General features: G+C 41.0%; 1 protein-coding gene and 1 long non-coding RNA gene across 2 annotated transcripts; one reads left to right on the forward strand and one right to left on the reverse strand.

The window, feature by feature from the left end:
* Positions 1–2,553: 2,553 nt before the first annotated feature.
* On the reverse strand, positions 2,554–5,742 carry LOC106594702 (uncharacterized). The gene is made up of 2 exons (XR_006762895.2): positions 5,524–5,742; positions 2,554–5,034 (listed from the first exon to the last, which is right to left on the reverse strand). It is a non-coding gene; the product is annotated as an uncharacterized LOC106594702 (long non-coding RNA).
* Positions 5,743–5,991: 249 nt separating this feature from the next.
* LOC106590759 (caspase-14) lies at positions 5,992–8,195 on the forward strand. Its single transcript, XM_014181918.3, has 5 exons — positions 5,992–6,310; positions 6,749–6,965; positions 7,079–7,192; positions 7,298–7,407; positions 7,504–8,195. Exons 1-5 carry the CDS (start codon positions 6,161–6,163, stop codon positions 7,675–7,677), a joined length of 765 nt encoding a protein of 254 aa, XP_014037393.2. The 5' UTR covers positions 5,992–6,160; the 3' UTR covers positions 7,678–8,195.
* Positions 8,196–13,346: the final 5,151 nt, after the last annotated feature.

Raw genomic sequence — 13,346 nt, forward strand, 5'->3', positions numbered from 1 at the left:
TGGGCAGCATTCGGAATTTTGGATGAAAAGCATGCCCAAAGTAAACTGCCTGCTACTCAGTCCCAGACGCTAGGATATGCATATAATTAGTAGATTTGGATTGAAAACACTCTAAAGTTTCTAAAACTGTTAAAATAATGTCTGTGAGCATAACATAACTTATTTGGCAGGCAAAACCCCAAGGGCAAACCATCCAGGAATTTTTTTTTTGAGGTGGCTCTGTTTTCCATTGTTTTTCTATGGGAACCTATATTTCTGTGGCACTTGGTTGCAGTTCCTATTGCTTCCACGAGATGTCAACAGTCTTTAGAAATTGGTTGATGTTTTTCTTTAGAGAAATTAAGAAGTACGGCTTTTCAGAACGAGGGTCCAGCCGAGTGGACTAAACTGTTTTGATGCGCGCTCCAGGTCACGCACTTCACGTTGTTTTTATCTGGTATTGAACACCGTTTATCCCGTCTTAAATTTTATCAATTATTTACGTTTTAAAATACCTAAAGTTGTATTAGGAAAGTTGTTTGAAATGTTTGGACAGCGTTTACAGGTAACTTATGAGATATTTTGTAGTCATGCTGGGCGAGTTGGAACCAGTGTTTTTCTGAATCAAACGCTCCAAATAAATTGACATTTTGGAGATATAACGATGGAATTAATCGAACAAAAGCACCATTTGTGTTGTTTATGGGACATATTGGAGTGCCAACAGAAGAAGCTCTTCAAAGGTAAGGCATGAATTATATCGTTATTTCTGAGTTTTGTGTCGCGCCTGGCGGGTTGAAATGTGATTGTCATGTGTTTGTTTGATGGGGTGCTATCCTCAGATAATCGAATGGTTTGCTTTCGCCGTAAAGCCTTTTTGAAATCTGACACGGTGGCTAGATTAAGAAGAAGTTAAGCTTTAATTTCATGTATTGCACTTGTGAATGTATGAAAGTTAAAACATTATTTTGGGGGGGAATTTCTCGCTCTGCAGTTTCACCGGATGTTGCGGAAACATTCGCTAGCAGAACCCCTATCCCAAATATTAAGGCAGCAGACAAAATCGCTTTGTCCTCTCAGTATGGAGGAATGAAATGTATGATGGGCCTATGAAAAACCTGCCTCTGAACAGTAACATGCAATAAATGGACTTTGGTACAATATGTTTCATTAGCCACAATGGTAGTAATGACAATAGATGGAATATGAGAATGTCGTTTTTGTGACGTTATTAAAAGTTAAATGCCAACTTTATAGTGAAAACATAACTTGAAGAGTTTTCACACTATGTACTTGAGGATTGCATAATGTAAGTTGTGTGGAAAATGTCCAAATCAAAGAGAATGTTTTGGTAAAGATGAAATGTGAAGTTAATTGTCTAAAATTGGATTTGAGTAAAATCTAGACCTTCAGCCTCTTAACTTGGTATGCCCAGAGAATTGCCCTAAAGGCGGAAATGCCCATTTCTGACCTGAGGCTATAAAACATCAGTCAGCAACCCCAAAACGCAACACGAGGTTGAAGAAGACAAAGGAACCTTTTAACAATCTATGCTATGGATGATTAGCTGTGTCTAAGGGGGTGAATTCAAACAAGACCACCCGGTTACCACTCTCCAAGGAATCGTGCGTCTACACTGCTTTCATTCCCATGCTGGAACCATCCTCACGGCTGATTAGCCCTCCTCCGAAGACCCCTTTTCAGAGCAAGGGCGAGGAAACAGACCACTAAGAGAAAGGACACTGACATCGTGAGGACAAACAGAGAGTTACACCCGGTAACCGAAGACGTACCGTCATCAGAGAAGTCCGAACCCGGTCCACGAAGAGACACCCCATCGGAGACATTCAACACGTAATTAAATCATTATATTCTGACCCGTAAGTGCGGCAGTTTGGGGCAAGGTTAGAGTAAAAATAAGCATAGTTGACAAACGCACCCAAGTGTGCTTTTCTCTCGTGCACTCTCTCTCTTTCTCTCTCTTTTGAAATCCCTATATTGTGTAACACGTGTCATATTGTGTTGGTCCGCTAGGGACCTGTTACATTGTGCTAAGTTCTAATCAATAGCCTAGACTGTGTTTGTGTATCTTATATTATAATTTTAACTTGTTAGTAAATAAATGATCAACTCAATTGGTGTGGTACGGACTTATTTATTGGGAGTTTCCCGGATTATGAGATGTTCAGAATGAGACTGTAGAGGAAATTAATTAATTTGTAACTGTTGTAAAACCCAGGTTTTAAAATCTGATTTAATCACTTGAAACAATGTCAGTCACTGGCTAGAGCAAGGAGCTCTGACGCCCACTATAGCTCCCTCTACTGCATGTTCAGAGATACTACCATCTCTTCAATGTAGAGCCATGGCCATGCAGATCACATCAAACCGTAGCAAAAATGTTTTCCAACATAATAAAAAAAAAATACAAATTGTTTTAATTGAACAAATTCAGGATGATCCCACCCTGTTTGCTTCTGTTTGCTTCCATTTGGTTCCCCCCTGAAGTGTATTCATTAGGAACCAAATGGAACCAAACATAAGAAAACACACAACGATGAGGGACAAATCAGAAATTGTCCAACAACAAACATTTATTTTTGTTGCTAATTGTTTCGCTATGGTTTGCATTAATGAATACGCCCCAGTATTCCCCAATAGGCCCAGCCTCCCCTTGACATTCCAGTATAACTGTTTTGAGAAATGTTGCATTTTTTCTGAGCATCTATTCTGTTCTGGACAGAGCATGTAAAACTGTTGTAATCTATAGCATTAGATTTTGTCTCGCTGACACCTCATGAGGATCAACATCCTCATCATAAGAGTATTTGCATAAAGGACAATGACAACATAATTATTATTTATCATATGACACATCAACACACAACAAGCCCCGAACAATTTAGCATTAAATCAGAATATTCCATACATTGAGACATTAACAAAAACAGATAGTAAATTTAACATGACCACAACATAACATATCATACATACTCATTAAGTTCCAACGCATATTTCCAACTGGTTCTATTACCGAAATATGGTTCCTTTCCCCCACTTGTTTGATGTTCCCAGACTCTCTATGTTTAACAAGGCTATTCGAGAGTCCTTCAGTAGGGTCATAAAGAGAGGGGAAGGGAGAAAGGTATTTATGGGGGGTCATAAACCTTACCCACAGGCCAACATCATGACAGAAGTAACTTATTTACATAAGTATTCAGACCCTTTGCTATGAAACAACACATTTAGCTCAGGTGCATCCTGTTTCCAATGATCATCCTTGAGATGTGTCTACAACTTGATTGGAGTCCACCTGTGGTCAATTCAATTGATTGTACATGATTCGGAAAGGCACACACCCGTCTATATCCGAGACAGGATTGTTTCGAGGCATTGAAGGTTCCCAAGAACACAGTGGCCTCAATCATTCTTAAATGGAAGAAGTTATGAACCACCAAGACTCCTCCTAGAGCTGTTCGTCCGGTCAAACTGACCAATCGGGGGAGAAGGGCCTTGGTCAGAGAAGTGACCAAGAACCCGATGGAGCTCCAGAGTTCCTCTGTGGAGATAAGAGAACCTTCTAGAAGGACAACCATATCTGCAGCACTCCACCAATCAGGCCTTTATTGTAGAGTGGCCAGACGGAAGCCACTCCTCAGTAAAAGGAACATGACAGCTCGCTTGGAGTTGGCACCTAAAGGACTCTGACCATGAGCAACAAGCTTCCTGCCATCCAGGACCTCTATACCAAGCAGTGTCAGAGGAAGGCCCTAAATATTGTCAAAGACTCCAGCCACCCTAGTCATAGACTGTTCTCTCAGCTACCGCATGGCAAGCGGAACCGGAGCGCCAAGTCAAGGTCCAAGAGGCTTCTGAACAGCTAATCAAATGGCTACCAATACTATTTGCATTGTCCCCTCCCCACTTTTTATGCTGCGGCTACTCTCTGTTTATTATCTATGCATAGTCACTTTAACTCTACCTACATGTACATATTACCTCAACTAACCTGTGCCCCCGCACATTGACTCTGTACCGGTACCCCCTGGGAGATTAGTCAGGATCGAGGGAAAGATGAACAGAGCAAAGTACAGAGAACCTTGATGAAAACCTGACTGGGACGAAGGTTCACCTTCCAACAGGAAAACGACCTTAAGCACACAGCCAAGACAAAGCAGGAGTTGCTTCGGGACAAGTCTCTGAATGTCCTTGAGTAACCCGAGAGGCCGGACTTGAACCCGATCAAACATCTCTGGAGAGACCTGAAAATAGTTGTGAAGCAACACTCCCCATCCAACCTGACAGAGCTTGAGAGAATCTGCAGAGAAGAATGGGAGAAACTCCCCAAATACAGGTGAGCCAAGCTTGTAGCATCATACCCAAGAAGACTCGAGGCTGTAATCTCTGCCAAAGGTGCTTCAACAAAGTACTGAGTAAAGGGTCTGAATACTTCTGGAAATGCGATATTTCCGTTTTTAGGTTTCAATAAATTAGCAAACATTTTTTTTTAAATGGGATGTTCATCATTAATGGGATGTTGTGTGTAGATTGATGTAACGTAACCAAAATGTGGAAAAAGTCAAGGGGTCTGAATACAATTTTTTATTTAATGTAACCTTTATTTAACTAGGCAAGTCAGTTAAGAACAAATTCTTATTTACAATGACAGCCTACCCGGGCCAAACCCGGACAATGATGGGCCAATTGTTCACCGCCCTATGGGACAACCAATCATGGCTGGATGTTATACAACCTGGATTCAAACCAGGGACTGTAGTGACGCCTCTTTCACTGAGAGACAGTGCCTTAGAACGCTGTGCCACTCCATATGCAATATATGCTTTCTATAAATGAGTACTTAATACAGATGGTAAACAAATAAACATGAAAACATACCTCTATAGTTGGGTTAATCTCAATTTCATACAGGAAACCATAATCCGTGAAAAGTTTCTTCATTATTACGAGATTACCATCAGCACCCTTGTGATCCTTCTTGATACACAACATCAAAGCTCTGCGTTGTCCTTTTGAGTCATATCTGTCAAAGTCCTGCTGTGTTGAACCGACAAAGTTAACATATCTGTAAGATCATTTTGATTTTATTCTTTTATGTCCTGTTTAACTCTTTCATGATTGAGATCTGGCCATAAAGAGTGTTTCAGTTAAAAAATGCATCTACATTCAACAGTACCTACACAATGATTATAAAACACATGATATAGGCTTGAGGTAGTTGAACACCTCCAGCAGCCAGTCTAACTTTAGCCTTGAATTCCTCTATTGGGACAAAGTCCTACACGTTGAAGGAATGCTGGAGACTGTTCCAGAACCAACAAGCCAGAAATCTAAAAGCTGTTTTGCGGTTCTCTGTTCTGACCCTTAGTACATAATAAGAACTTCACTTGGAATGATCTGAGTTTATAAGAACCCTGCCTGGTTGTTGTTGCTCCACTGAGGCCCATATTGCTGCCATAAAATACTGATGTGATTAGAAATGTAAAAACATGTACAACAATGTATTAATAAAATGAGTCAACTCACCTGGATTTGAGAGTTATCCATTTGTCTTGCACACAATATTTTCAACAAACGTCTGCTTTCAAGTTCACACACACTGTTGAACACAGTATATAGTCCAATGATAGTTAGGTACTTTCCACAGACCTTTTTGAGAACCTCTTCCCACCACCTCCTCTGTACTTTGTTTAACCAATCATAGACAGTCTTATCCAATGAGAACAACACCCTGCTGAAGTTTTTCAGTTTCAATATGAGTGTGTTTTCCTATCCTTGGCTTACAGCCAATATCATAAACCAGTTATAATTTATCCTTCACAAAACAACATTGTTCATTTTAAATGTATTTTAATTTGATTTGAATTAACAGTATCCTTTAATGTCTTATCAGTAAACAAAAGCTTTTCCTGAAGTGCAGTAGCATTTACTACAAAACTAACCATTATCACACCCTGTAATGTGACTTTAGTATCCGCATTCACTACCCGTTATCACCCCCTTCAAGCATCCGCCTCCTGCCAGAGCTGACTTTGAAGACAAAGGGGCAAGTTCCTGTTACCGTAAACATTTCTGAGATTGTATAGCAAGGCTACGTTGGTGTTGTTGAATCTTTGTCTTGAGGTCTCTGGAGTCTTAAGGTCTACATGAGGCAGACTGTAAGATGGATAGGTATGAGTTAACTAAGAGCCGTAGAGCCTTGATTCTTTGTGACATGAGGAGAAGTGGAGCCAAACATGATGTTCAACGAATGGAAAAGCTCTTCAAAGGGAATGGCTTTCTTCACACAGCAGTTAATGCCCTTAATCAAAAAGTAAGTTTCATTACAGTATAGTATTAGTAGTATTCATGTTATTTACGCCGTGATAGGCTATGGAGCAATGGTGTACTATTAACAATATGCAGTGAGCAGTACTACATTTCAGTTAGTTATTTACACAGAATTGGCACAGAGTATTATTGGTCTACAGTAGAGTGAAGGGTGTGAATGGGACTGGAAGAACCTTATGAAACAGTCATGTTCACTAGAGATCATGGTTAAACAGCTATTTATATTGTGGTGAAATCAAGCAGAAGGAAACTGAAAGTAGTCAAGTTGTACCTGACACGTTACTGTAACTTCAACAACTGCATTGCTATGACACCGCAACACTGCAGCTAATATGCTAGAAATGAAAGAATTCATGTTTAAAAATAAATTAATATGTGTTGAAGAATCCTAATTCCATGCTGTATGTTGCGTTCATTTCAGAAAGTGATAACTGAATTCAGGAGATTTCGAGACCAACTGCCAGATGACGTCGGTTGCCTCATGGTGGTGATCATGTGTCACGGTAGACTAGGACACATCTCTCTGTCTAATGGGGAGGAGATACAGCTGGAGACAATCTACCAGCTGTTTAACAACAGCCAGTGTCCAGCCCTCCGTGAGAAACCCAAGCTCTTCGTTGTACAAGCCTGTAGGGGAGGTACGTAGGCCTACGGCTGTATGAGTTTGTGATATTCTGTGTTGTCTGTGTCATGTTATAATAATGATATCATATATTTTTTTGAAATGTGAATGAACTGCTTTTATTTTCAGTGAAGGAGCATCCGCGACACCTTTACACGGATGGAAGTAAAGAATCTGGTCCTTCGACGCCAAAGTTGCTTCCCACAGCGTCTGACATCATGGTTGTGTATGCCGTGTGTCCAGGTATAAATTCCTCTCCTATAGCATGGTAGTTGATGCTTTATATTGGGCTAAAATAATTCTCTCTTGGTTCAAGTTTTCCTCAATTTCATATTTTCTTTATTGTAGAAAAACTGGCGATTATACACCCGGACTATGGATGCCCACTATTTGTGGAGATGGAGAAGGTGTTTGAGGATTTTTCGACTTCCCGCCACATGTACGAGCTCTTCACCAAGGTTAGAAATATGTTGCATTGAAAATATGGAGAGAAAGAAATCCCTCTTGTGTACAGTATATTATAATTATAATTTTCTTCCTGCGATTTGTTTCAGGTGAACAGAAGTCTGGACAGAAGAGTTGAAAAGCATGGATTCACACTTGATAGGGAGGCACCACATAGAGAAGCCAAAACAGACCGACTGATACTCATTGATCCAGCAGTTGTGAGTGACATAGGGCGCTCACTTCATATCGTGAGCTCTCTGACCAAAAAGTGGTACCTTTGAAAGCGAGTGAAAGTTCCAGTAAGGAAAACATGAGAATAAGAGATGGAGAGATCACAGGAGAGGAGATAATGACTAACAAAAATATTAATGCTAAATGTCTCGGGTCAATAAAGTGCATTGATCTATTTGATTTGGCAGGACTGTGAAAGATATTGACAACATGTACAAGTTCAGGAAGGTCCCGTCCTGTTTCGTTCCATTTTGCTTCCATGTTGTCAGATCAGGACATGTTCATAATTAGTAGTTTTTTCTAAACTAAATGAATTAGATACTGAGTTTGATAAACTCTAAGAAAGGCATTTTTGTTTGTGCAGTCTTTTCATTTATCATTCATCACTTTTTATTCATAATTTATTTCTTAATCAAGTAATCTATAGTTCTTCAATCTGACCACACTACAGGATTGTAGTAGAGTATATAATGTTTTGATATCTTATGGGGGTCATTTGACAGTGATTTTATTTTATATTCTTAACCCAAAAGTTGATTGTTTTACAATAAAAAATATTTTAGTTTGAGAGCTTCTTTTTCTGTACATTTGTTCTGCGTTCCATATTTCTTTGTAAAATATTCTATATCTGGTCCAAGGCCCCTGACAAAGAAAATTGCAAGAAAAGTAGCACTTACCTGTTAACTTCTGTAATCAGACCCATTCTTGAATCTTCTTGAGTAGCCTACGAGCAGTTCCATGGTTGTTGTTGTTGTCTCTCTATACATATACAGCACCAGTCAAAAGTTAGGACACACCTACTCATTCAAGGGTTTTTCTTTATTTTTTTACTGTTTTCTACATTGTAGAATAATAGTGAAGACATTATGCCAAGAGTGTGCAAAGCTGTCATCAAGGCAAAGGGTGGCTACTTTGGAGAATCTAAAATCTAAAATATATTTTGATTTGTTTAACACTTTTTTGGTAACCACATGGTTCCATATGTGTTATTTCATAGTTTTGTTGTCTTCAGGTGGGCCCTGGAAGGAAGGAGCTGCTGCCCTCTAGTGGTGGGAGGTGTTGAGAGCAGGAAGGAGTTGCTGCTGTCCTCTAGTGGTGGGAGGTGTAGAGAGGAGGAAGGATCTGCTACTGTCCTCTAGTGGTGGGAGGTATAGAGAGCAGGAAGTAGCTGTTGCTGTCCTCTAGTGGTGGGAGGTGTAGAGAGCAGGAAGGATCTGCTGCTGTCCTCTAGTGGTGGGAGGTGTAGAGAGCAGGATGGAGCTGCTGCTGTCCTCTAGTGGTGGGAGGTGTAGAGAGCAGGAAGTAGCTGTTGCTGTCCTCTAGTGGTGGGAGGTGTAGAGAGCAGGAAGGAGCTGCTACTGTCCTCTAGTGGTGGGAGGTGTAGAGAGCAGGAAGGAGCTGCTGCTGTCCTCTATAGTGGTGGGAGGTGTAGAGATGAGGAAGGAGCTGCTGCTGTCCTCTAGTGGTGGGAGGTGTAGAGAGCAGGAAGGATCTGCTGCTGTCCTCTAGTGGTGGGAGGTGTAGAGAGCAGGAAGGAGCTGCTGCTGTCCTCTAGTGGTGGGAGGTGTAGAGAGGAGGAAGGATCTGTTGCTGTCCTCTAGTGGTGGGAGGTGTAGAGAGCAGGATGTAGTTGCTGCTGTCCTCTAGTGGTGGGAGGTGTAGAGAGCAGGAAGGAGCTGCTGCTGTCCTCTAGTGGTGGGAGGTGTAGAGAGGAGGAAGGATCTGTTGCTGTCCTCTAGTGGTGGGAGGTGTAGAGAGCAGGATGTAGTTGCTGCTGTCCTCTAGTGGTGGGAGGTATAGAGAGCAGGAAGGAGCTGCTGCCCTCTAGTGGTGTGATGTGTAGAGAGCAGGAAGGAGCTGCTGGTGTTCTCTAGTGGTGGAAGGTGTCCCGTGGAATAAATGTTGCAGATCTTAATATTTTTCCTCATAATCCTGGACTATCGGACCACTATTGTATTACGTTTGCAATCACAACAAATAATCTGCTCAGACCCCAACCAAGGATCATCAAAAGTCGTGCTATAAATACTCGGACAACACAAAGATTCCTAGATGCTCTTCCAGACTCCCTCCGCCTACCTGAGGACGTCAGAGTACAAACAGCAGTTAACCACCTAACTGAGGAACTCAATTTAACCTTGCACAATACTCTGGATGTAGTCGCACCCCTAAAAACTAAAAACAATTGTCATAAGAAACTAGCTCCCTGGTTTACAGAAAATACTCGAGCTCTGAAGCAAGCTTCCAGAAAATTGGAACGGAAATGGCGCCACACCAAACTGGAAGTCTTCCAACTAGCTTGGAAAGACAGTACCGTGCAGTATCGAAGAGCACCCACTGCTGCTCGATCATCCTATTTTTCCAACTTAATTGAGGAAAATAAGAACAATCCAAAATGTATTTTTGATACTGTCGCAAAGCTAACTAAAAAGCAGCATTCCCCAAGAGAGGATGGCTTTCACTTCAGAAGTGATAAATTCATGAACTTCTTTGAGGAAAAGATCATGATCATTAGAAAGCAAGTTATGGACTCCTCTTTAAATCTGTGTATTCCTCCAACACTCAGTTGTCCTGAGTCTGCACAACTATGACAGGACCTAGGATCAAGGGAGACACTCAAGTGTTTTAGTACTATATCTGTTAACACAATGATGAAAATAATCATGGCCTCTAAACCGTCAAGCTGCATACTGGACCCTATTCCAACTACTGAAAGAGCTGCTTCCTGTGCTTGACCCTCCTATGTTGAACATAATAAACGGCTCCCTATCCACCGGATGTGTACCAAACTCCCTAAAAGTGGCAGTAATAAAGTCTCTCTTGAAAAAGCCAAACCTGGACCCAGAAAATATAAAATCTATCGGCCTATATCGAATCTCCCATTCCTCTCAAAAATGTCAGAAAAAGCTGTTGAGCAGCAACTCACTGCCTTCCTGAAGACAAACAATGTACACAAAACGCTTCAGTCTGGGTTTTAGACCCCATCATAGCACTGAGACTGCACTTGTGAAGGTGGTAAATTACCTTTTAATGGCGTCAGACCGGGGCTCTGCATCTGTTCTCATGCTCCTAGACCTTAGTGCTGCTTTTGATACCATCAATCACCACATTATTTTGGAGAGATTGGAAACCCAAATTGGTCTACACGGACAAGTTCTGGCCTGGTTTAGATCTTATATGTCGGAAAGATATCAGTTTGTCTCTGTGGATGGTTTGTCCTTTTACAAATCAACTGTAAATTTCGGTGTTCCTCAAGGTTCCGTTTTAGGACCACTATTGTTTTCACTATATATTTTACCTCTTTGTGATGTCATTCAGAAACATAATGTTAACTTTCACTGCTATGCGGATGACACACAGCTGTACATTTTGATGAAACATGGTGAAGCCCCAAAATTGCCCTTGCTGGAAGCCTGTGTTTCAGACATAAGGAAGTGGATGGCTGCATATGTTCTACTTCTAAACTCGGACAAAACAGAGATGCTTGTTCTAGGTCCCAAGAAACAAAGAGATCTGCTGTTGAATCTGACAATTAATCTGGATGGTTGTACAGTCGTCTCAAATAAAACTGTGAAGGACCTCGCGTTACTCTGGACCCTGATCTCTCTTTTGACGAACATATCAAGACTGTTTCAAGGGCAGCTTTTTTCCATCTACGTAACATTGCAAAATTCAGAAACTTTCTGTCCAAAAATGATGCAGAAAAATGTATCCATGCTTTTGTCACTTCTAGGTTAGACTACTGCAATGCTCTACTTTCCGGCTACCCGGATAAAGCACTAAATAAACTTCAGTTAGTGCTAAACACGGCTGCTAGAATCTTGATTAGAACTAAAAAATGTGATCATATTACTCCAGTGCTAGCCTCTCTACACTGGCTTCTTGTTAACCTCTTACATCTAGATGTTCCGCTAGCGGAACACCTGCTCCAATATCCAATGATGGGCGTGGCGCGAAATACAAATTCCTCTAAAATCCGAAAACTTCCATTTTTCAAACATATGACTATTTTACACCATTTTAAAGACAAGACTCTCGTTAATCTAACCACATTGTCCGATTTCAAAAAGGCTTTACAGCGAAAGCAAAACATTAGATTATGTCAGCAGAGTACCCAGCCAGAAATAATCAGACACCCATTTTTCAAGCTAGCATATAATGTCACAAAAAACAAAACCACAGCTAAATGCAGCACTACCTTTGATGATCTTCATCAGATGACAACCCTAGGACATTATGTTATACAATGCATGCATGTTTTGTTCAATCAAGTTCATATTTATATCAAAAACCAGCCTTTTTACATTAGCATGTGACGTTCAGAACTAGCATACCCCCCGCAAACCTCCGGTGAATTTACTAAATTACTCACGATAAACGTTCACAAAAAACATAACAATTATTTTAAGAATTATAGATACAGAACTCCTCTATGCACTCGATATGTCCGATTTTAAAATAGCTTTTCGGTGAAAGCACATTTTACAATATTCTCAGTAGATAGCCCGGCATCACAGGGCTAGCTATTTAGACACCCACCAAGTTTAGCACTCACCAATATCAGATTTACTATTAGAAAAGTTTGATTACCTTTCCTGTTCTTCGTCAGAATGCACTCCCAGGACTTCTACTTCAATAACAAATGTTGGTTTGGTCCAAAATAATCCATCGTTATATCCAAATAGCGGCGTTTTGTTTGTGCGTTCTAGACACTATCCGAATGGTAAATAAGGGTCGCGCGCATGGCGCATTTCGTGACAAAAGATTTCTAAATATTTCATTACCGTACTTCGAAGCATGTCAACCGCTGTTTAAAATCAATTTTTATGCAATTTTTCTCGTAAAAAAGTGATAATATTCCGACCGGGAATCTGTGTTTTGGCAAATAGAGGGAAAAACAGAAAGACGGGGGCGGCCAGTGCACGAGCCTAAGCCCTTTGTCCTCTGATAGACGACTTAGCAAAAGCGCTCGTGTGTTTCAGCCAGGGCTTTGAATTACGTCATTCAGCTTTTTCCCGGGCTCTGAGAGACCATGTGAGCCGTAGGAAGTGTCACATTAGAGCAGAGATCCTTTGTAATGGATAGAGATGGCAAAGAATTTCAAGAAATGGTCAGACAGGGTACTTCCTGTACAGAATCTTCTCACGTTTTGGCCTGCCAAATGAGTTCTGTTATACTCACAGACACCATTCAAACAGTTTTAGAAACTTTGGAGTGTTTTCTATCCAAAGCTAATAATTATATGCATATTCTAGTTTCTGGGCAGGACTAATAATCAGATTAAATCGGGTACGTTTTTTATCCAGCCGTGAAAATACTGCCCCCTAGCCATAACAGGTTAAGGCAAGGACTGATTTCAAGGTTTTACTGCTAACCTACAAAGCATTACATGGGCTTGCTCCTACCTATCTTTCTGATTTGGTCCTGCCGTACATACCTACACGTACACTACGCTCACAAGACGCAGGCCTCCTTACTGTCCCAAGAATTTCTAAGCAAATAGCTGGAGGCAGGGCTTTCTCCTATAGAGCTCCATTTTTATGGAATAGTCTGCCTACCCATGTGAGAGATGCAGACTCGGTCTCAACCTTTAAGTCATCACTCAAGACTCATCTCTTCAGTGGGTCCTATAATTGAGTGTAGTCTGGCCCAGGAGTGTGAAGGTGAACGGAAAGGCTCTGGAGCAACGAACTGCCCTTGCTGTCTCTGTCTGGCCGGT

This window comes from Salmo salar, chromosome 08 (genome assembly GCF_965601325.2).
Source record: "Salmo salar chromosome 08, fSalSal1, whole genome shotgun sequence".
NCBI classification, from domain to species: domain Eukaryota; kingdom Metazoa; phylum Chordata; class Actinopteri; order Salmoniformes; family Salmonidae; genus Salmo; species Salmo salar.

What these genes read in the sequence shown, in the direction of transcription:
- LOC106590759 (XM_014181918.3), top strand. Translation starts at nt 6,161, where the DNA reads ATGGATAGGTATGAGTTAACTAAGAGCCGTAGAGCCTTGATTCTTTGT. An exon ending in TTAATGCCCTTAATCAAAAA is followed by an intron (nt 6,311 to 6,748) that starts GTAAGTTTCATT and finishes CGTTCATTTCAG; the next exon opens with AAAGTGATAACTGAATTCAG. An exon ending in TGTACAAGCCTGTAGGGGAG is followed by an intron (nt 6,966 to 7,078) that starts GTACGTAGGCCT and finishes TTTTATTTTCAG; the next exon opens with TGAAGGAGCATCCGCGACAC.